At 40.4% G+C, this 21,827-nt stretch overlaps 1 protein-coding gene across 1 annotated transcript in view; it reads left to right on the forward strand.

Moving 5' to 3' along the window:
- The window catches only part of slc6a22.1 (solute carrier family 6 member 22, tandem duplicate 1), a 59,183-nt gene extending 49,408 nt beyond the window's left edge, over positions 1 to 9,775 (forward strand). Inside the window, exons 11-15 of the mRNA XM_034166416.1 lie at positions 6,587 to 6,724; positions 6,812 to 6,914; positions 6,990 to 7,090; positions 7,244 to 7,414; positions 8,196 to 9,775. Coding sequence (XP_034022307.1) covers positions 6,587 to 6,724; positions 6,812 to 6,914; positions 6,990 to 7,090; positions 7,244 to 7,414; positions 8,196 to 8,309 — 627 coding nt within the window. The 3' untranslated portion in view covers positions 8,310 to 9,775. The remainder of the gene's footprint in view (positions 1 to 6,586; positions 6,725 to 6,811; positions 6,915 to 6,989; positions 7,091 to 7,243; positions 7,415 to 8,195) is intronic.
- Positions 9,776 to 21,827: the final 12,052 nt, after the last annotated feature.

Below are 21,827 nucleotides of genomic sequence, written 5' to 3' on the forward strand. Positions count from 1 at the left end.
AAGGTCACGTCAGGCATACGCCGGGAATGGGCAGGTGCGCACTGCTTGATACATGTCACTGCAACTTTGGTGTACTTCAAATTTACACCGTAAATTTACGCCACAAGTGCGCAACTTTGATACATGAGGCCCAATGTGCATTGAACACGCAACACTGAACAGTTTGAGGTGGCATGGCTTTGGCATCTCTGGTTGAGGTGAAGCAAACAACAGGACACTCAGCCAGATGCTGTCTGCATTATTGCGGGGGACTTTAACCAGACAGATCTCCTAACCATACTCCAGATTTTTCTTCACGTGCAAACACCATAGACAAATTGTACCCAAATGTGAACGACACCTACAGATCTTTCACCATTTCTCATGTCTGCATAAGGACATATATCTGTATCCACAGACACAAAGCTGTCACAAAGACACTGAAAATATGGCCAGAATAAGCCATATCACAGTATGTAGTAGCAAAAAAGAGATTATATATAAAAAAGAGAAAAGTATGTACAAAGCTGTTGCTATTTCAATGGCAGTGGATATTACACATTAACAATTATATAACAGCTGAGTGGATCCTTGTCATTTGATTGATGGGTTGTATGTCACATGACATGGATTATTCATACCATTTGCTATGGCATTTCATTGACCGTGCAATAGTTCTTTTTAGCGCGCAATTGTGGTGCTATATGAAATGTGCTATTGTACGCCCCAACCACCGCAACACTCACACTACTGGGGGCAGATAAACATCGCAGAGTTAGTTTTGTTGCCAGATGACGATTTGAAGGAGCTAATTGTCGCTGCTAACTCTTCTAACACAAAAACAAAAAACAAATCCACTGTGCTGTAAGACGTCTGGAGATGTGAAGAACTGTTAGGATGAAAAGCTGGACAAATTTCTGATGTGATTTTTCGCTGGACTGAGGAACTACACAAACTTTTATTTATTTATTTATTTTGGAAGTACACGAAGTCAGTGCACGGCATTACGGACTACATCATCGCAATTTTTGAACTATCTCTTTTTCCATGTTGACTGAGAACAATTTTGGACTCCAATTTAAAGTTCATGTTGGACTGTTGACATCAAAACACCAGTGGAACATCAAATGATCACATTACAAAGATCTATTTTAGTCGTGATATAAAACAAATAATGAATGTTTTTTCATTCTTTCAATGGAACAAATATTTAATTAGGTGAAAGCCGGAACATTCCATTCAACTTGGCTTTGCTTCATTAAATGGAACATTCCATCTTTCACCTCATGGAATATTCATACCATTGACCTCATTCATTATTCATTATTTGTATAATACTGCACTCCTTTCAAGTGTGGCATGTGACCTGGCTATTTGGTTCCAGTGACATTCAATAAGCTCTAACAACAGTTGGGTAGAAACTGTTTTTCAATCTACTTGTACTTGATTTAATGGGTGGGATGAGTTCAGAGATCAGCTAGGAAGAATACACATCCACTGTACTTTTTTACATATGTAGAAAATAGCATCTGGTCCCGCGGGGTCCTTCATGACGTTGGTGGTGGCAGGGTCAGCTTTCTCATAAGTGCGATTTGGGCAACACACTGCCAAATCAGAAAAGAAGGGATTTCCTGTCTCAGTCTACCCCTGTTACAGTGGTTATCAGTGTTCCAGACCATTTGAACTGCCTCCTCAACATCATTGTCCAGTCAGGTCCCACCTATTCTGGCATGATTTCAGTCAGGTTGAAAATCGCTCCACCACATCTCTTCCAGACTCATGTAAAGTCAATATTTTTCACAAAACAGAGCTTTCAACGTAATCTTTATGGGTTCCGGGTTATTTTATTTTAGATAATAACGCATTTTTTAAAATCGCAATTGCTCACACTTTGCTCCATTTTGTTTTGATGTCACTGACTTGGTCTGTAGATAAAGTGTTTCAGAGAACAATAACAAAATGCAAATTAATTATTTAAAAATCATACATTGTGATTTTCTGATTTTTTTTTTTTAGAGTCTGTCTCTCACAGTTGAAGTGAATGTACAATAAAAGTTACAGACCTCTCCATTTTTTGTAGGTGGGGACACTTGCAAAATTGACAGTGGATCAAATACTTATTTGCCTCATTGTATGTGGCTGTGATTGGACAAATTGTGCACAGTGCAAGCTTTGCATTTTGTATCACCAGTTATACAGCTTCATGATGAAGTGGTATAGAGCAGAGTGGGGCTAGAGAAGAGAGAGGTAAGACTAAGATGTTTGAACATGTATAGATGAGGTACCCAGGGTATATAGGGAGATGGATGCTGAGGATGGAGCCACCAGGCAGGAGGAGCAGAGGGAGGCTAAAGAAGAGGGTTATGGATGTGATGAGGGAGGACATGCGGGTGACTGGAGCAACCAAAAGAAGGAGAACACTTTGGCGCTTACTGAAACATCAAATCAATGATTAATCAAATCTATAAAATGTGGCCATGTTTGACAGCTTTAGAATAGAATAACATGTGCCTAATTATTTATGGGGGAAAATGTGGTTTGTGGGATGTGTGTAAATCTTCCCATGAAACAGTGCATTTTATTAAACCCTCCAAACCGTGACTATCCAGGGTTGGGACCAGGAAGCAGAGTTGTAGTCTTACACACCTCTCTGCAGCTTCTCTCCCCCTGCCATCCCCCCAATACCCCATCCCTATAGAGACGGTGCCTGCTCCCAGACCACCAAAAACCAGTAAAAATCTATTTAAGCATAAAAATTCAAAAAGAAAAAATAATATAGCAGCTTCAACTGCACCACAGACTAAAACAGTTAAATGTGGTTTATTAAACATTAGGTCTCTCTCTTCTAAGTCCCTGTTAGTAAATGATATAATAATTGATCAACATATTGATTTATTCTGCCTTACAGAAACCTGGTTACAGCAGGATGAATATGTTAGTTTAAATGAGTCAACACCCCCGAGTCACACTGACTGTCAGAATGCTCGTAGCACAGGCCGAGGGGGAGGATTAGCAGCAATCTTCCACTCCAGCTTATTAATTAATCAAAAACCCAGACAGAGCTTTAATTCATTTGAAAGCTTGACTCTTAGTCTTGTCCATCCAATTTGGAAGTCCCAAAAACCAGTTTTATTTGTTGTTATCTATCGTCCACCTGCTCGTTACTGTGAGTTTCTCTGTGAATTTTCAGACCTTTTGTCTGACTTAGTGCTTAGCTCAGATAAGATAATTATAGTGGGCGATTTTAACATCCACATAGATGCTGAGAATGACAGCCTCAACACTGCATTTAATCTATTATTAGACTCTATTGGCTTCGCTAAAAATGTAACTGAGTCCACCCACCACTTTAACCATATTTCAGATCTTGTTCTGACTTATGGTATGGAAATTGAAGACTTAACAGTATTCCCTGAAAACCCCCTTCTGTCTGATCATTTCTTAATAATATTTACATTTACTTTAATGGACTACCCAGCAGTGGGGAATAAGTTTCATTACAGTAGAAGTCTTTCGGAAAGCGCTGTAACTAGGTTTAAGGATATGATTCCTTCTTTGTTATGTTCTCCAATGCCATATACCAACACAGTGCAGAGTAGCTACCTAAACTCTGTGAGTGAGATAGATTATCTCGTCAATAGTTTTACATCCTCATTGAGCACAACTTTGGATGCTGTAGCTCCTCTGAAAAAGAGAGCCTTAAATCAGAAGTGCCTGACTCCGTGGTATAACTCACAAACTCGCAGCTTAAAGCAGATAACCCGTAAGTTGGAGAGGAAATGGCATCTCACTAATTTAGAAGATCTTCACTTAGCCTGGAAAAAGAGTCTGTTGCTCTACAAAAAAGCCCTCTGTAAAGCTAGGACATCTTACTACTCATCACTAATTGAAGAAAATAGGAACAACCCCAGGTTTCTTTTCAGCACTGTAGCCAGGCTGACAAAGAGTCAGAGCTCTACTGAGCCGAGTATTCCTTTAACTTTAACTAGTAATGACTTCATGACTTTCTTTGCTAATAAAATTTTAACTATTAGAGAAAAAATTACTCATAACCATCCCAAAGACATATCGTTATCTTTGGCTGCTTTCAGTAATGCTGGTATTTGGTTAGACTCTTTCTCTCCGATTGTTCTGTCTGAGTTATTTTCATTAGTTACTTCCTCCAAACCATCAACATGTTTATTAGACCCCATTCCTACCAGGCTGCTCAAGGAAGCCCTACCATTAATTAATGCTTCGATCTTAAATATGATCAATCTATCTTTATTAGCTGGCTATGTACCACAGGCTTTTAAGGTGGCAGTAATTAAACCATTACTTAAAAAGCCATCACTTGACCCAGCTATCTTAGCTAATTATAGGCCAATCTCCAACCTACCTTTTCTCTCAAAAATTCTTGAAAGGGTAGTTGTAAAACAGCTAACTGATCATCTGCAGAGGAATGGTCTATTAGAAGAGTTTCAGTCAGGTTTTAGAATTCATCATAGTACAGAAACAGCATTAGTGAAGGTTACAAATGATCTTCTTATGGCCTCAGACAGTGGACTCATCTCTGTGCTTGTCCTGTTAGACCTCAGTGCTGCTTTTGATACTGTTGACCATAAAATTTTATTACAGAGATTAGAGCATGCCATAGGTATTAAAGGCACTGCGCTGCAGTGGTTTGAATCATATTTATCTAATAGATTACAATTTGTTCATGTAAATGGGGAGTCTTCTTCACAGACTAAGGTTAATTATGGAGTTCCACAAGGTTCTGTGCTAGGACCAATTTTATTCACTTTATACATGCTTCCCTTAGGTAGTATTATTAGAAAGCATTGCTTAAATTTTCATTGTTACGCAGATGATACCCAGCTTTATCTATCCATGAAGCCAGAGGACACACACCAATTAGTTAAACTGCAGGAATGTCTTACAGACATAAAGACATGGATGACCTCTAATTTCCTGCTTTTAAATTCGCTCTCAGACTGCAGGCTTACTTGTAGTTCCTAGGGTTTGTATGAGTAGAATGGGAGGCAGAGCCTTCACCTTTCAGGCTCCTCTCCTCTGGAACCAGCTCCCAATTTGGATCAGGGAGACAGACACCCTCTCTACTTTTAAGATTAGGCTTAAAACTTTCCTTTTTGCTAAAGCTTATAGTTAGGGCTGGATCAGGTGACCCTGAACCATCCCTTAGTTATGCTGCTATAGACTTAGACTGCTGGGGGGTTCCCATGATGCACTGTTTCTTTCTCTTTTTGCTCTGTATGCACCACTCTGCATTTAATCATTAGTGATTGATCTCTGCTCTCTTCCAAAGCATGTCTTTTTCCTGATTCTCTCCCCTCAGCCCCAACCAGTCCCAGCAGAAGACTGCCCCTCCCTGAGCCTGGTTCTGCTGGAGGTTTCTTCCTGTTAAAAGGGAGTTTTTCCTTCCCATTGTCGCCAAGTGCTTGCTCACAGGGGGTCGTTTTGACCATTGGGGTTTTTCTGTAATTATTGTATGGCTTTTGCCTTACAATATAAAGCGCCTTGGGGCAACTGTTTGTTGTGATTTTGTTGGGAAAGTGTAGGTACACGGACCCACAACAGGGGGCGCAAATGAACGGACAATGGAGTAGGTCAAATAAGAACACTTTACTGTTGTGAATGTGCACAACAAATACAACAGATTACAACAATAGTCAAAAGTCAATTTACAAAGGTGTCGTGTGGGCAGGCTCGAAGATAGGAGACGCCTGTCCAAAGCAGAACTGGAACCACACGATTTCCTCCACCACCAGACCCCGGGAATACTGGAGCCGCCAAGTCCCGAACTCCCAGGTGGCCACTGCCTCCGCGTGTCGGACCTGGTACTGCTGGCGAGGAACAAAAAGCAATTAAATGAGGGCGCGTTTGCACCCAGGAATCCGTATGACAGGAAAGCTACCTCCACCTCTCGTTGGAAAAGTAGTCCACGAAAAAACGCACAAAGTTACAATGAATACTGTCGAACAGTTAGCTGAGGTACGTTACCTTCCAGGTAGAACAATATCTCGGCAAAGAGGTGGAGGCGTCGTCTTGCTGATATTCCCCTGCTGATCAGATGATGCGTAACAGCTGTTGCAGGTGATGCGTGACAGCTGTCACCCTGGCTGCTCCTGTGAGGCGACTGCGCCCTCTCTGCCTGAAGCCCGCACTTCAGGCAGGGCGCCCTCTGGTGGAGGGCCAGCAGTACCTCCTCTTCTGGCGGCCCACACAACAGATTTGGCGCTATATAAACAAAATTGATTTGATTTGAGTTTATTCACTGTTACTTGTCACTTTTAACATATAAGGATATACTTAATCTTAACAAACAAGTTTGATTTGTTGCTGGGTGGTGCATGTGCGGGTATCGTGCTCCTTCTGGATCACGATTTCCCTTTATACTGGCTTTGAAGGATTTCTTCAAAACTACTTAACATATTCTCACCAAATTTACACTACAGATAGATATTAGGGCATGGAAGACTCCATTAAATTTTGCAAGTGATCCAGAACCGGATTGGTGGATGTCAGAAATCTCTGATTGTTCTTGTTTATAATGAAATCAATGCTGAATGTCAGACTTATTAAGAACATACCATATTTTGTTTTTCAGTTTGTAGGTCTGGAATCTCTGGCAACATCAGTTTCAGATATGAAACCTTCCTTCTTCCACATTGGCCATCGACGTAAAGTTCTTCTACTCACTGTTAGCGTTGTTAGTTTCTTCATCGGTCTTGTGATGGTTACAGAAGTACGTTGCAACTCAAGTTTCACTTCAGCTTCCATCATGATCAAGTTTTCTGTTTTGCAGCAGCTAACTTGAGTTTGTTCCAAACAGGGTGGGTTGTACATCTTCCAGCTATTCGACTATTACGCCTGCAGCGGGATGACTCTACTTCTCTTTGCCATAATGGAGTCTGTGTGCATTGGATGGGTGTTCGGTGAGCTCAATCAATAACATGTTATGAGCAGTGAATGTGAGTAGGAAATTTATGCTTTTTTTAATCTGCTCACAGGTGCAGATCACTTTTATGAAATCTTGGAGGACATGATTGGATACAAACCTTTACCCCTGATAAAATACTGCTTGAAATATGTCACTCCAGTAATCTGTACAGTGAGTAATAATATAATAAGCCTACAAAATACTACATGAAAGCATTTTTTTTTTTCTTCATTTCACATGTTGCTTTCACTGAAGCACAGGGTGATTTTTTTGCAGAACTTGTTCGCCTGCAATTCTAACCACATTGTCTCAATAACTTTTTAGGCAACATTTTTTTTCTCCTTGGTCAAATTCACACCACTAAAGTTCAATAATGTAATGGAATATCCGTGGTGGGGATATGCTATTGGCTGGTGGTTCACGCTGTCCTCAACCCTTCTGGTTCCTCTGTGGATGCTCTACAATGTGTTTCGCACTCCCGGTACACTCAGACAGGTATGTTACAGCTTCTCTGAAATCAGCAGTACATGCATAAGACTAATAGAGTCAGTGACTAGGTTGCAAAATTTCCATTAGTAACCAAAAAAAAGGGCTACTGCATAATGAGCTCTGAAATTTGGGTTCTGATATATACAGATGAGGAACATTCCATTTTAGGCCATTTTGGCATCTTTTGACATGCAAAATCACCATAACATGAAATAAAATTATACTGAACTCAACTCAACCTTTATTTCTAAAGCACGTTTACAACAATAGCATTCGACCAAAGTGCTGTAGATAATGAAAAAATGGGCAGCAAGTTACCTTAAATAAATAAATTAAAAATAACAATAAAATTACAACAGGCAATAAAATAAGTAAAAGACAAAGTAAAATAAAGAGTAAAAAGTAGTAGTAAATAATTTAATTTAATTTATTTCATTTACATAGCACCAAATCACAACAAAGCTGCCTTAAGGTGTATAGCATAAGTAAGGTCTAACCTTACCAACCATTAAAGCAAGCACACAGGCAACAGTGATATTGAGGAAGAAACCTCAAGCAGACCAGACTCAAAGGGATGACCCTCTGCTTGGGCCATGCTACTGACACACTACACAAATATACAGGAAATTTTAATAGACTTGTCTAGTTCCTTGTGAAGTGTTGTTGTTAATTGCAGGGTCATGGTGGCAACTAAGCCCACTGTTGTAAACGCATTAATATGTCTCTAAAATAAATTGTGCCTCATAAAAGCGAACTTGTTGTTGCTGCTTGTTTGTTTGTTTTTTAGAGAATCTCCATCTTGTGCAAACCTGCAGATGACCTTCCTTTGTCCAAAGTGGAGAAGAAAGCACATGAACTGTTGAACTTAACTGCGGCCAACAACATGATGATGTCCCCATGAGAAGAGACACCAGCATGTTGTGATATTTCTGTGAACCACATTGTGAGGCAGAAAGATGGGGTTACAAGTTTTCAAATGTGCAATTGTTGTCGTTGGAGTTCTTCATGAACTACAGAGTTTAAATGATGTGTTTCCACTACATGTCATGGTTGTGCCCAAGACAAATTAAAAATCAAATCAAAGTGATCATTATTAATGTAGATCTATATTTTTGTGAATGGTCACGGCAATGCTAGGGACAGGAGGCTACAGCAATGTCATCATCAGTTCATCTATTTAAAGCTACATTCTCCACATTTGATTTAGTGATACTGTAGTGTAATTTCTATGATGGCAGACTATAGATTAGACATCCTGATGATTTAGGGATGCTGGACTGGATCAGAAAAGAGCTAAGCCAGAAGCTAAGACTTTCGATTTATCAGTCGCTTCACACTCCTGTCTTCATCTATGGTCGTGAACTTTTGAACTTTGGGCAATGGCTGAAAGAACAAAGACACAGATACAAGCAGATGAAATGAGATTTGTCCATTGACTATTTGGGTTTACATTCCGGGACAGGGTGAGAAGCTTGTCTATCTGGGAAGAACTCGGAGTATAGCTGCTGCTTCTACGCATCGAAAGGAGCCAGCTGAGATGGTTCGAGCATCTGGTGAGGATATCCCTAGTCGTCTGCCTAAGGAGGTCTTCCATGCACATCCAACTGGGAGGAGGCCCCAGGAAAGACCCAGGACATGCTGGAGGGATTAAATTTCCCAGCTGGCTTGGAAATGCCTCAGAACCCCACTGGAAGAGTTACAGGACTTGGTTGAGGATGGTGGAGTATGGCATGAGCTGCTTGGTCTACTGCCACTGTGATCCAGACCAAGATAAGCATAAGAGAAGGAATGAATGAATGACTAAATGAATGCAGCATTCCAATTTGTACAAAAGTTTCATTTAGAGTTTAGTGTTAAAACTTTGACCCCCCCCCCATTACAGGCTAACATAATATCCATTACACCACAGGCCTCCGAAATCAAATGTGGAGGTTACAGTTTTAATTAGAAGAACCCACAGTGACATCACTGCTGGCACACTGTTTGTTGTTTTGTTTTTGATTATGTAAGGAATTGAAATATAATCAATACTGAATGGCCTCACATGGGCAGCACCATAAAATATATAACAAATAATTAATATAATCAAAAATAATTCTGGTGTACCTTCTACGGGCGCACAAGAATATAATGTAAGTTGTAGACAGAATAGAAGTTAAAACAATATTTAATCAAAAATGAAATTTAATTAAATGCCTCTAAAGGGGCACCACCTGCTTAGACACACAGGAACGTCATGTTAATCAATATTAATCAGTCTTTAATCTGAAAGTCATAAATTCAAGATATGATTGATCAAACATCTGTCTTCTACTGGACACAAGAAAAACAACTGGCATAATATTTACAGACTTATTTACATATAGGTACAAACACAGGACTGAGATTTTGAGAATAATGATTCATATTTACATTACTGAGACAATATGTTGCTGAGGAGACCTGAAAAAGCAAGAGAAATGAAAGAAGTACAGAAAATTAATGGCTCCTTCACACATTACACGATTGAGGCCGAATGGCGCACAAAGGACGATTCGAATGGCTATCGTGAAAAATTGGAGCCACCTCGAATGCCTCGTACATCAGTCGGCACAACCATTCAGCCACAGCACACACACACACACACTCCACATTCACATTGCACTCGTGCTGGAAACCCAATTGAATGGCGTCTGCCATCTGACCGTGATCGCAACATTGGTACAGCATGTGGTACGCAGATCAGACTGTGTTCCTGGGGCTGCACGAAATGATCGGCCACATCGCACCCTGGCGCCAAATGGCCATTCGACCCACTCTTGGCCAGAATCAAGGTGCCACCCACCAACTTCCAACAGCAATCGCTGGGCACTTAGAAAATGCAGGGCCATTGGCACAGCCAGCACGAATGTAGAGCACAGGACACCACTGTCGAGCTGCAGTCCAGGTGGCGAAAGCTCAAAGGACGGTCAGTGTGTCATTCCCCCCCCCCCCACCCCCAAGCAACACGAATGGTGTGCGAGTGTATTGTCCACCCACCCCCAATCAATTTAAAGTCTTTGTAAAAATTTAGAAAAAGTTCAAGGGTTTGCAAAAGAAGTTGTGAAGGAAAATTAAGGTTAACAAAAACACTTTCAGCACTGAACAGAAAAATAACGTATTTGAAGACTTGCAAATTCACTCAATTTGAAAAACTCAGCTCAGACGTTGTCTTCAAAATGCAGAGAATGGCTTAAAAGCTATTAAAAACTGGTGCATCAACCATTGAAAGTTCTGGAACCACAAAACAATGAAACTAAAGCCAGGAGCTAGGACTTAGAGAGTCGAAGAAAAATGACAATTGGAAGAGCTGAAAAAGAGATTTAGTGTCCACTGAATTCCCACGAGATCTCTAGTCGCACAAAATCTACTCTTTATCTTTTTTTTTAAAGAGGCACCTATGGACAATTTAAAGTTTCCAGTTCACCTAACTTGCATGTCTTTGGATGTGGGAGAAGGCCGGAGCACCCGGAGGGAACCCACACAAACATGGGGAGAACATGCAAACTCCACACAGAAAGGCCAGAAGGGGGAAAACCATCCCATGACCTTCTCGTTGTGAGGTAACAGTGCTAACCACTAAGCCACCTCTTTTGAATAATACTGTAATTAAAAAGTGCTCAGAGACCGTAGTGACACCACACCCTCATCTATATTATAATAGTGAAGTGGTCTCTGTGTGCATGTGTGTACGTGTGTATGGCTTGGATTATGCAGAAACTGGGGAGAGCTGTCATTTGCCATTTGGCATGCTTATGTATTTTCGATCAAGGATGAACGCTGCAAAAATGGAAAATTGATTGGACAAATATTTTTGGAGAAATTAGCCATTTTAGCTAACCAATAAACAATGGATGAACGCTGCAATGCACCGTGGGAGTTTGAGGCTTTGAGGTTATAAATATTTATTGTGGTTTATGTTAGTTTATCAGTGTTGTTAGTGTTATGTTTTTGTCACTCAGTTGGTTTTATCAGTTTAGATAATACTCATGTTGTAATTACCATGAGCGAATTAAGTCCATGTTGGAACCATGAGTGAAATGTTTAGTGGCCTTAATGTCTTAAGCCACTGTCGTTGTCAAGTTAAAAGAAAAGAAAAAACCTGCTTACAGCTGCATGTGTGTGTGTGCTGCCATTCCAGCAGGGGGTAGAATATCATCTTTATACTAAAAGCGTGAGTAATTTTAAGTTCAGTGTAAACATATAATATAATTGTGAATTTGTGGAAAAAAATACATGGATGACACAAGAAAGCGAAAACACTTATTTCCATTGTGGTCCATTTAAAACTCAAATTACAAGATAGAAGTACAAATAAAATAATAACATGTATATGATAACAAGAACCTAAGCAATTTATAAATGCATTAAGACAGTAAATTAATATTAAAAATGACATAATTAACAGAAAATAAAATGGTTGAGTTCTTCTTCTAAAACGTGTTGATGTCTAAGGTTCTTAAAACATACTGGACTCACATGCCATTTCAACTCATTATACAAGCTGTGCTTAATTTATTACCACCCTTAACACAAAAATAACAGCTATTTTCTAAACACTACCCAATCTACTGGCCGTGGATCCCCACGGACAACATGCTTGTGTGTGTGTGTGTGTGTGTGTGTGTGTGTGGCTTCAATCACACAAAAACTGAGAAGACCTGTCATTTGCCATTTGGCATGCTTATGTATTTTGGGTAAAGGATGCACGCTGTGAAAATGGAAAATTGATCGACCAAATATTTTTTGAGAAATTAGCCATTTTAGCTAACCAATAAACAATGGATCCCGTGTTGCACTGCACCATAGGAGTTTGGGGTTTTGAGGTTATAAATGTTGTTATTGTGGTTTATGTTAGTTTAACATTGTTGTTAGTGTTATTGATTTATTGTGTTTGTAGCTCAATGTTTCTCTTACCATGTGTAATTTCAGTTTCATGTTGCTACCATGAATGAAAAACTTTTGTGGTTTTAATGTCTTCAGCCACTGTCTTTGTCAAAATCAAAACACCTGCTTATAGCCTGCGGGCAACCGGCCGACTGACTGACTTTGATAAGGGACAAACTGAGCGCAGCTGACACTCGCTGTTTGGCATGCTTATGTATTATTCAAGGATAAATGCTGCCAAAACAGAATGCTGATAGGACTAATAGTTTTGGAGAAGCTATGAATGTTAGTTAATGTTGCTAATTACATTTTGGAGTCACATGCCTTTCCATCAGGGGTCAGTACATCATCTGTATATTAAAAGCACGAGTGTAAGTGCATATAATTGTAAATATTTTAAAAATACATGGATGACACAAGAAAGTGAAAACACTTATTTCCATTGTAGTCCATTTAAAACTCAAATGACAAAATAGAAGTAATAATGAATTAAAAATAATAATACTGATAACAATAATAATGATAATGATAATAGTTCCCCTGGCATCCGTCCGTCTGTGGGAGACGATGGTGTAGCGTCCAGTTTGTTTGTTTTTTCTTTTTTTGTTTGTTTTTTATACACTTTTCAATTCAATTTCAATTTATTTCATTTATATTGCATTAAATCACATCAAACCTGCCTAATAATAGTGTGTATATGATAACAACAACCTAATAATTTTTAAATGCATTAAGACAGTAAAATAACATTAAATAATACACAATTAACAGGAAATAAATGGGTTGAAATCTGAGGTTCTAAAAACATTCTGGACTCACAAACCATTCCAACTCATTGCTTAATTTATTACAACCTTTGAAAATGTCAGTTACCTATTTTATAAACACTACCCAATCTAGAGCCCCATGGGCAACACACAAGTTTTAAATTATCATGCATGTACCGAAACTTATATGTGCTTTTAAACAGACAAGTTCACTGATAATAAAATATCCAAATTCATTTAAATAAATGGAGACCTTTTTCTATATATTATCATGGGGCCAGCAATTTGACCTTAACTTTTGACCTTAATTGCTGACAATCTTATCAAATGATTATGTTAATGGTGATGATATAAATCATTATGATAAAAACACAAAATCCAGGAGATACACTGTCTAAAATGAGTGGCTGTACCAATCAAAATCTCAAAGTGTACATTTTTAGCATTCACATATAGATAATGTAGGCTGTAGTCCCGCTTAAAGACTTAATTGTTGAATTGTAGTTTGTGTTTTTATGATGACTTTAGTCTTTGATAAAGATTGCATCTTAATGTTTGTATACGTATTATGCAAATAAAATCAAACACCAGATTCTTCGTTCAGGTGACCAGCTCTCTACAAGGTCAGTCAGTTGTGTACAAAGGGGAATCCTCCGTTAGCTAGTAGTAGGAACATTTTTCAATCTGGAGTTCACCTTGATAATTGTAACATTTTGTAAAACTGTGTGTTAATTCATTAAAGGCTTATCTCAGAATATGTGTATCATGTTCACTCCTTTAACAAGCTCTGATAAACTGGCAATTGGTCACTGACAGCAAGTCAAATATTTGTTGTGTGGAATGGACAAACAAAAGTTTAAATTGTTTTCACTCCAACTGCATTCACTTCATAAACTGTGTTATTACTGTTATTAGCAATTCATTTTCTGAACAAGCTTATTTCAATCAAGAGTCACAGCCGAGCTGGAACCTATCAAAGCGGTCATTGGGGTGGAGGTGGGGTACACCCTGGACAGGTCACCAGTCCATAACAGGACCACTCATAGACAATCTTATTCACACTTAAGGTCGATATAAAGTTTTTAACTCACCTAACAGGCCTGTTACACCTAGACACTTTAGCCAGCATATGCTGACATATGAAAAATGCGCAGAATATGCTGGCATGCACAATATTTGGCCATGCACAATATCTTCAACACATGCCAGTGTATGTCTCATACATCTTGCATACGTGGGTCATAAACTGTAGGTAAGTTATGCGATTGTTCACACACGTTACTTGTAAGTTACTCATATATCGAAATACATCCATTTATGCTGTTCATTGATTGGCTCAGCAACTGAAAGCTGCAGTCCTCATGCAAACAGTTCAGACTTTTTCAAATATTAAAACCATTCACACACAGTAAACATAAAGTCTTAATCTTATGTGTTCATTTCAGTCAATTTCAATTTACAGTGGTCCCTCAAGCGAAATCCGCGAAATAGCACTATTTTTTGCAATTATTATAGATGTTTTAAGGCTGTAAAACCCCTCACTACACACTTTATACACTTTTCTCAAACAGGCATTAACATTTTCTCACTTTTCTCTCCTGTGTAAACACTCTCTTTTTTCTTCTGTGCAAGTAGATTATAAACAGACACACGCAGAACACAATGTGCGTGCTCTCCCTTCACTCACTGCCTCCGGAGGTACGGATGCGGGACCCGCAAAGAATCCAAGTCCTCTCTCGGTGGCCACAGAGCTCTGAGGCTGTGGTCAACATCCGCATCAAAACAGTGAGCATAGTCTCTGGACCTGTTGCCAGATTTGGCGCAGTTCTGCACAGCAGACAGGAGGGCGGTGTGAGTGGCCTGCTGCTGCGTTTACCGAGCCCGCAGAAAGCGCATCAGAGGCAGTGAGAGCAATCGCAGTGATGCCGACCGGTGCCGCGACCGGCCCACCTGTAGAACACAATGCACTGTTTAAAAAAAGCATGCAAAATTGCAGTAAAAAAAATCTGTGAAACTGTGAGGCCGCGAAAGGTGAACCGCGTTATAGCAAGGGACCACTGTATTTTCATTTATATAGCGCCAAATTGCAACAGAGTTGCCTCAAAGCATTTCACACAGGTAAGGTCTAACCTTACCAACCCCCAGAGCAACAGTGGTAGGAAAAACTCCCTCTGAGGAAGAAACCGCAAGCAGACCAGACTCAAAGGGGTGACCCTCTGCTTGGGCCATGCTACAGACATAAATTACAGAACAATTCACGGACGACTATACAAGAAATGCTGTTGGCGCACAGGACAGGAGGATCGCCAACACAAATACAACTCCCATCTCTGGATGGAGCTGCACCTTAAACAGAGAAAAAACAGAATCAGGCATCAGAAAGACAAAAAATACTGTATAATTTGCCAGCATTAAACAAGAAAAACAGAAGAAATACTAAGGTGATCGCCAGCCACTAGCCCTAAACTTCACTAAAAGACCCAGAATTTAGGTAAAGTTGAGGCCGCGGCCCACTCCAATTACTAATAAAATGAATTAAAAGAGTAAAAAGCATAAAACAAAACTGTACCAGTACCAGTGTACCAGTCAGATTCATCATCACAGCCTGACGAAAACCTATCCACATAAAGTGCCCTGATTTTGGAAAACAAATGCCAGCACTTTGTGCCACAAGACAATTAACTTATTTTAAAAGTTGAAAGAGTCACAGCGCCTCATCCATTCACATCAGCGTTTATCACAGACATCAGTTGACAGCATTCTGCATGCGATCAAAATAAATACCATGATCCACAAAGACAAAAATAAAATTACTCTGGCCTCTGTGTGGAGAGGAAAGGCCCCGCAGAAGCGTATACCCGGTCGATACACACGTGTCAATATCTATATGCTCCACCTGCCAAACAAAAAGGGTTCTACCATCGGTGGAAATGAAAACCAAGCCAGACTTAGCTGTTCTGACCCGTACCATAATGTGCTATACCGACCACGACCGCTTGGTGGAAATGGGGTTGTCAGCATATGCTTGCTACATCGTCATGGTGTGACAGCTGCATAACTAATTCGACATATCCAGATAATTCCCCAAATTTCTCATAAGTTGACATACGCTGGCTAAATCATCAAGGTGTGACAGGGCCCTAACCTGCATGTCTTCAGAAGTGGGAGGGAACCCATACAAACACAGCAAGAACATGGAAACTCCAGACAGGAAGGACCAAGCAGCATGGACGGATTACGGACCGGGCCAGCGGGGCCAGCACCCAGGGGCCCGCGAGGTCCAGGGGCCCCAGGGAGGCCGTAGTCCAAAACAGTTTGTGATGCCTATCAACATATACAATACATATCCGTACCCCCGGAGGCAGTGAGTGAAGGGAGAGCATGCGCATTGTGTTCTGCGTGCATTTATAATTTATAGGTATATGATAAAATCATTATCAAGTTGTTTTACCAATGAATATGGCTTTATAAACCCTAAAGAAAACCATACACCCTGAGTCTGAAATATTACCCGTCCGCGAAGGCCTCTGGGGGTACGGATGCAGGACCCGCAAAGAATCCAAGTCATGGCCACGGAGCTCTGCAGCTGCGGTTACCGAGACCATGCAGCGGGCGCTGCACATCAAAACAGCGAGCGTAGTCTCTGGACCTGTTGCTGCATGCAGCTCGGCACAGCAGACGGGGGGCGGTGTGAGTGGCCCGCTGCGGCGCTTACCGAGCCCGCAGACTCAGTAAGTGCATTGGAGGCAGTGAGAGCAATCGTAGTGATGCCGACCGGTGCCGCGACCGGCCCGCCTGATAAGGACGCAGAACACAATGCGCTGTTTAATTTTTAAAAAAGAAGAAGAAGCATGCAAAATTGCACAAAAAAAATCTGCGAAACTGCGAGGCCGTGAATGGGAGTTACGTTCTAAAAATAACCCGCGATAGGCAAAATCCGCGAAGTAGTCAGCGTTATTTTTTACAATTATTATAGATGTTTTAAGGCTGTAAAACCCCTCACTACACACTTTATACACTTTTCTCAAACAGGCATTAACATTTTCTCACTTTTCTCTCCTGTGTAAACACTCAAAGTTCAAACCTCAGCAGAAAAAAAGTAGAACGTTTTCCTATAAATAATTATGATGGCTTTTAGAACTAATGAATTTAATTTTAACGATCACCCTACGAGGTTGGACACGTAAGAAATGAATAATAGTGACTCACCAGTATTTCACAGTTCCTCTGACCGCGCCTCTTCGTCGTGGCACCGCTCCGCTGTCTGGATTGGCTGATTACTCAGGTGGTATGAAAAATATTACCCGTCTGCAAAAAGAGTGTATTGCTATTTATTCTTTAGTGTTTTATCCAATCATATTGGTGTATCATTTATAGGTATATGATAATACATTATATTATTATACATAATTCATTGATAATAGTAGCAGTGTAAGCTTTATAATATTAGTACATACTCATACATGCATTTACAATAACAATTTAGCTTATAACTAATAGTTATAGATCAGCTTATTTTAATACAGTACATATTGTGTCTGGTTTTACACTTTTATGGTTGTATTTTTTTTCCTGAACATACAACATAGGAAGTATTGGATAGGAATAGGAATTTGCAAGACAAGCTTCTATATTAGCGTCTTAAGAAACAAAAAAGTGGTGCCTCAAAAAGAAAAGCAAAAAAGATTAAGGAAGCAAAGCAGGCAGTTTTCCTGAAGCGCGTTCCTTTGATCTCAAACTTCTTTGATAAACCGCTGGATATGAGTGAGACAAGTATTGCTAATGTTAGCAGTGACCACAGTTCTAGCGAGGAAGATGTGATCACCACTGGCTTAGTGTCATCTGTCAGTGACTATGTATCTTTGCAGACCCAGTCAGGTGCAGAGCAGGAATGCCAGCCCTGCTAGACTACCACAGACCACCAGCAGCAGCAGAAAGACCATGAAATGAAAGTTGCAGGTGTGTCAGACCCACAATCAGACCAGTCAGCTGCATCGTGTGAGTGTCTTTTTTCAAATGAGGAGGGCAAGGATCCCAACTCCTGGTGTGAAACGGTCAACGACCCTGCTTTATGGCCCAGTACTATTACCAACCAAGCCAAGTCAATTCTTGTTAGTAGAGGAGTAGCTGCATTTAAAACTTTCCTACTTTTCTTCAAAATTTCTGATTACTGTTAAAAAAGTTTAGAACACTTGCAATTAAAATAGCTAAATAAATCAATAAATGGTTCTTTAGAAATTTTTCATCTGTAAATTAAAACCACCTGTTATTTCAGATTAGATCATTTCTTGTTTAACATAAGGAACCTTGGACATTTATTTTTAGACAAATAAAATAACATGGAAATTTGTACATTTTTTTAAGTCTGGTAGATTATTTATATCTCATTTCAACCAGAAAAACACACACTGTAAATAAATACAAATACACTCTGAGTGGGTTTGCTCCATCTCCCCAGCTGCCTGCCTCAGTCTGCCCAGTGATGATGCCTGAAGGTCTCCGTGCTGGTCTGCCCGCTGTCGTGGTTCGATCAATATCCCACCAAGTCGTCAGTCCTCCCTCGGTCGGCGTCACTCCGAAAAGTAGCTTTTGTGGTTCAGGCGACCCAAATTCAAGATGGCGATCGCTGAACTTTTTTTCAGGTTGTGGAAACAGACAGAGTGTAACGTAGCAATCTCCGCCCCCTTGCCGCTTCCGCAGCGACTTTTCTTTTTCTGTTATGAATACAAATCATTCATAACAGAAAAAGAAAACTCTCCAAGTAAAATGCTCAAAGCCATGATAGATTTGGATTTACAGTCAACCTTTCCAAATGTCTACATAGCACTTAGACTTTTTTGTGACCATGCCTATCACAAATTGTGAAGGGGAGCGTTCATTCTCCAAACTGACTCGTATTAAGAATGAACTCAGGATTAGGATGTGCCAAAACCACCTGAACTCACTGTCACTTCTGGCCATTGAATCCGATCTGGTCAGACATCTTAATTTTGATGAATTGCTCTTGCTTGCCTCTACTGGTGGTTGGCTCTCACTGCGGTATTGTATCACTTCCTGTTCCGGAGCACAGCGGTGTTTTTCTGTATCTGTTAGCTGTTTAATCTGCGCAGTTAGATTGATCTAGTTATCTAGATTACGATTTGTTTCCCAGTGTAATCTTTACGTGCCTTAACTAAAGCACTCCTTCTGCTGAATCACCTCTAAATTATTTACACATTATTCACTTTGCGTGTTTTTAGGAATCCGCTAGTTTAGCATAGCTACTAGCTCTTAGCCGATTTAGCATGGCGGCTTCTCCTGTCTCTCCCGCACTTTTCTGCTCTGGGTGTGAAATGTTTAGTTATTCCTCGGCCTCCTTTAGCAGTAATGGTACTTGTAATAAGTGTAGCTTATTCGTAGCTTTGGAGGCCAGGCTGAGCGAATTGGAGACTCGGCTCCGCACCGTGGAAAATTCTACAGCTAGCCAGGCCCCTGTAGTCGGTGCGGACCAAGGTAGCTTAGCCGCCGTTAGTTCCCCCCTGGCAGATCCCGAGCAGCCGGGAAAGCAGGCCGACTGGGTGACTGTGAGGAGGAAGCGTAGCCCTAAACAGAAGCCCCGTGTACACCGCCAACCCGTTCACATTTCTAACCGTTTTTCCCCACTCGACGACACACCCGCCGAGGATCAAACTCTGGTTATTGGCGACTCTGTTTTGAGAAATGTGAAGTTAGCGACACCAGCAACCATAGTCAATTGTCTTCCGGGGGCCAGAGCAGGCGACATTGAAGGAAATTTGAAACTGCTGGTTAAGGCTAAGCGTAAATTTGGTAAGATTGTAATTCACGTCGGCAGTAATGACACCCGGTTACGCCAATCGGAGGTCACTAAAATTAACATTAAATCGGTGTGTAACTTTGCAAAAACAATGTCGGACTCTGTAGTTTTCTCTGGGCCCCTCCCCAATCAGACCGGGAGTGACATGTTTAGCCGCATGTTCTCCTTGAATTGCTGGCTGTCTGAGTGGTGTCCAAAAAATGAGGTGGGCTTCATAGATAATTGGCAAAGCTTCTGGGAAAAACCTGGTCTTGTTAGGAGAGACGGCATCCATCCCACTTTGGATGGAGCAGCTCTCATTTCTAGAAATCTGGCAAATTTTCTTAAATCCTCCAAACCGTGACTATCCAGGGTTGGGACCAGGAAGCAGAGTTGTAGTCTTACACACCTCTCTGCAGCTTCTCTCCCCCTGCCATCCCCTCATTACCCCATCCCCGTAGAGACGGTGCCTGCTCCCAGACTACCAATAACCAGCAAAAGTCTATTTAAGCATAAAAATTCAAAAAGAAAAAATAATATAGCACCTTCAACTGCACCACAGACTAAAACAGTTAAATGTGGTCTATTAAACATTAGGTCTCTCTCTTCTAAGTCCCTGTTGGTAAATGATATAATAATTGATCAACATATTGATTTATTCTGCCTAACAGAAACCTGGTTACAGCAGGATGAATATGTTAGTTTAAATGAGTCAACACCCCCGAGTCACACTAACTGTCAGAATGCTCGTAGCACGGGCCGGGGCGGAGGATTAGCAGCAATCTTCCATTCCAGCTTATTAATTAATCAAAAACCCAGACAGAGCTTTAATTCATTTGAAAGCTTGTCTCTTAGTCTTGTCCATCCAAATTGGAAGTCCCAAAAACCAGTTTTATTTGTTATTATCTATCGTCCACCTGGTCGTTACTGTGAGTTTCTCTGTGAATTTTCAGACCTTTTGTCTGACTTAGTGCGTAGCTCAGATAAGATAATTATAGTGGGCGATTTTAACATCCACACAGATGCTGAGAATGACAGCCTCAACACTGCATTTAATCTATTATTAGACTCTATTGGCTTTGCTCAAAAAGTAAATGAGTCCACCCACCACTTTAATCATATCTTAGATCTTGTTCTGACTTATGGTATGGAAATAGAAGACTTAACAGTATTCCCTGAAAACTCCCTTCTGTCTGATCATTTTTTAATAACATTTACTCTGATGGACTACCCAGCAGTAGGGAATAAGTTTCATTACACTAGAAGTCTTTCAGAAAGCGCTGTAACTAGGTTTAAGGATATGATTCCTTCTTTATGTTCTCTAATGCCATATAACAACACAGTGCAGAGTAGCTACCTAAACTCTGTAAGGGAGATAGAGTATCTCGTCAATAGTTTTACATCCTCATTGAAGACAACTTTGGATGCTGTAGCTCCTCTGAAAAAGAGAGCTTTAAATCAGAAGTGTCTGACTCCATGGTATAACTCTCAAACTCGTAGCTTAAAGCAGATAACCCGTAAGTTGGAGAGGAAATGGCGTCGCACTAATTTAGAAGATCTTCACTTAGCCTGGAAAAAGAGTCTGTTGCTCTATAAAAAAGCCCTCCGTAAAGCTAGGACATCTTTCTACTCTTCACTAATTGAAGAAAATAAGAACAACCCCAGGTTTCTTTTCAGCACTGTAGCCAGGCTGACAAAGAGTCAGAGCTCTATTGAGCTGAGTATTCCATTATCTTTAACTAGTAATGAGTTCATGACTTTCTTTGCTAACAAAATTTTAACTATTAGAGAAAAAATTACTCATAACCATCCCAAAGACGTATCGTTATCTTTGGCTGCTTTCAGTGATGCCGGTATTTGGTTAGACTCTTTCTCTCCGATTGTTCTGTCTGAGTTATTTTCATTAGTTACTTCATCCAAACCATCAACATGTTTATTAGACCCCATTCCTACC

The sequence above is a fragment of the Thalassophryne amazonica genome, chromosome 3 (genome assembly GCF_902500255.1).
Source record: "Thalassophryne amazonica chromosome 3, fThaAma1.1, whole genome shotgun sequence".
Taxonomy (NCBI): domain Eukaryota; kingdom Metazoa; phylum Chordata; class Actinopteri; order Batrachoidiformes; family Batrachoididae; genus Thalassophryne; species Thalassophryne amazonica.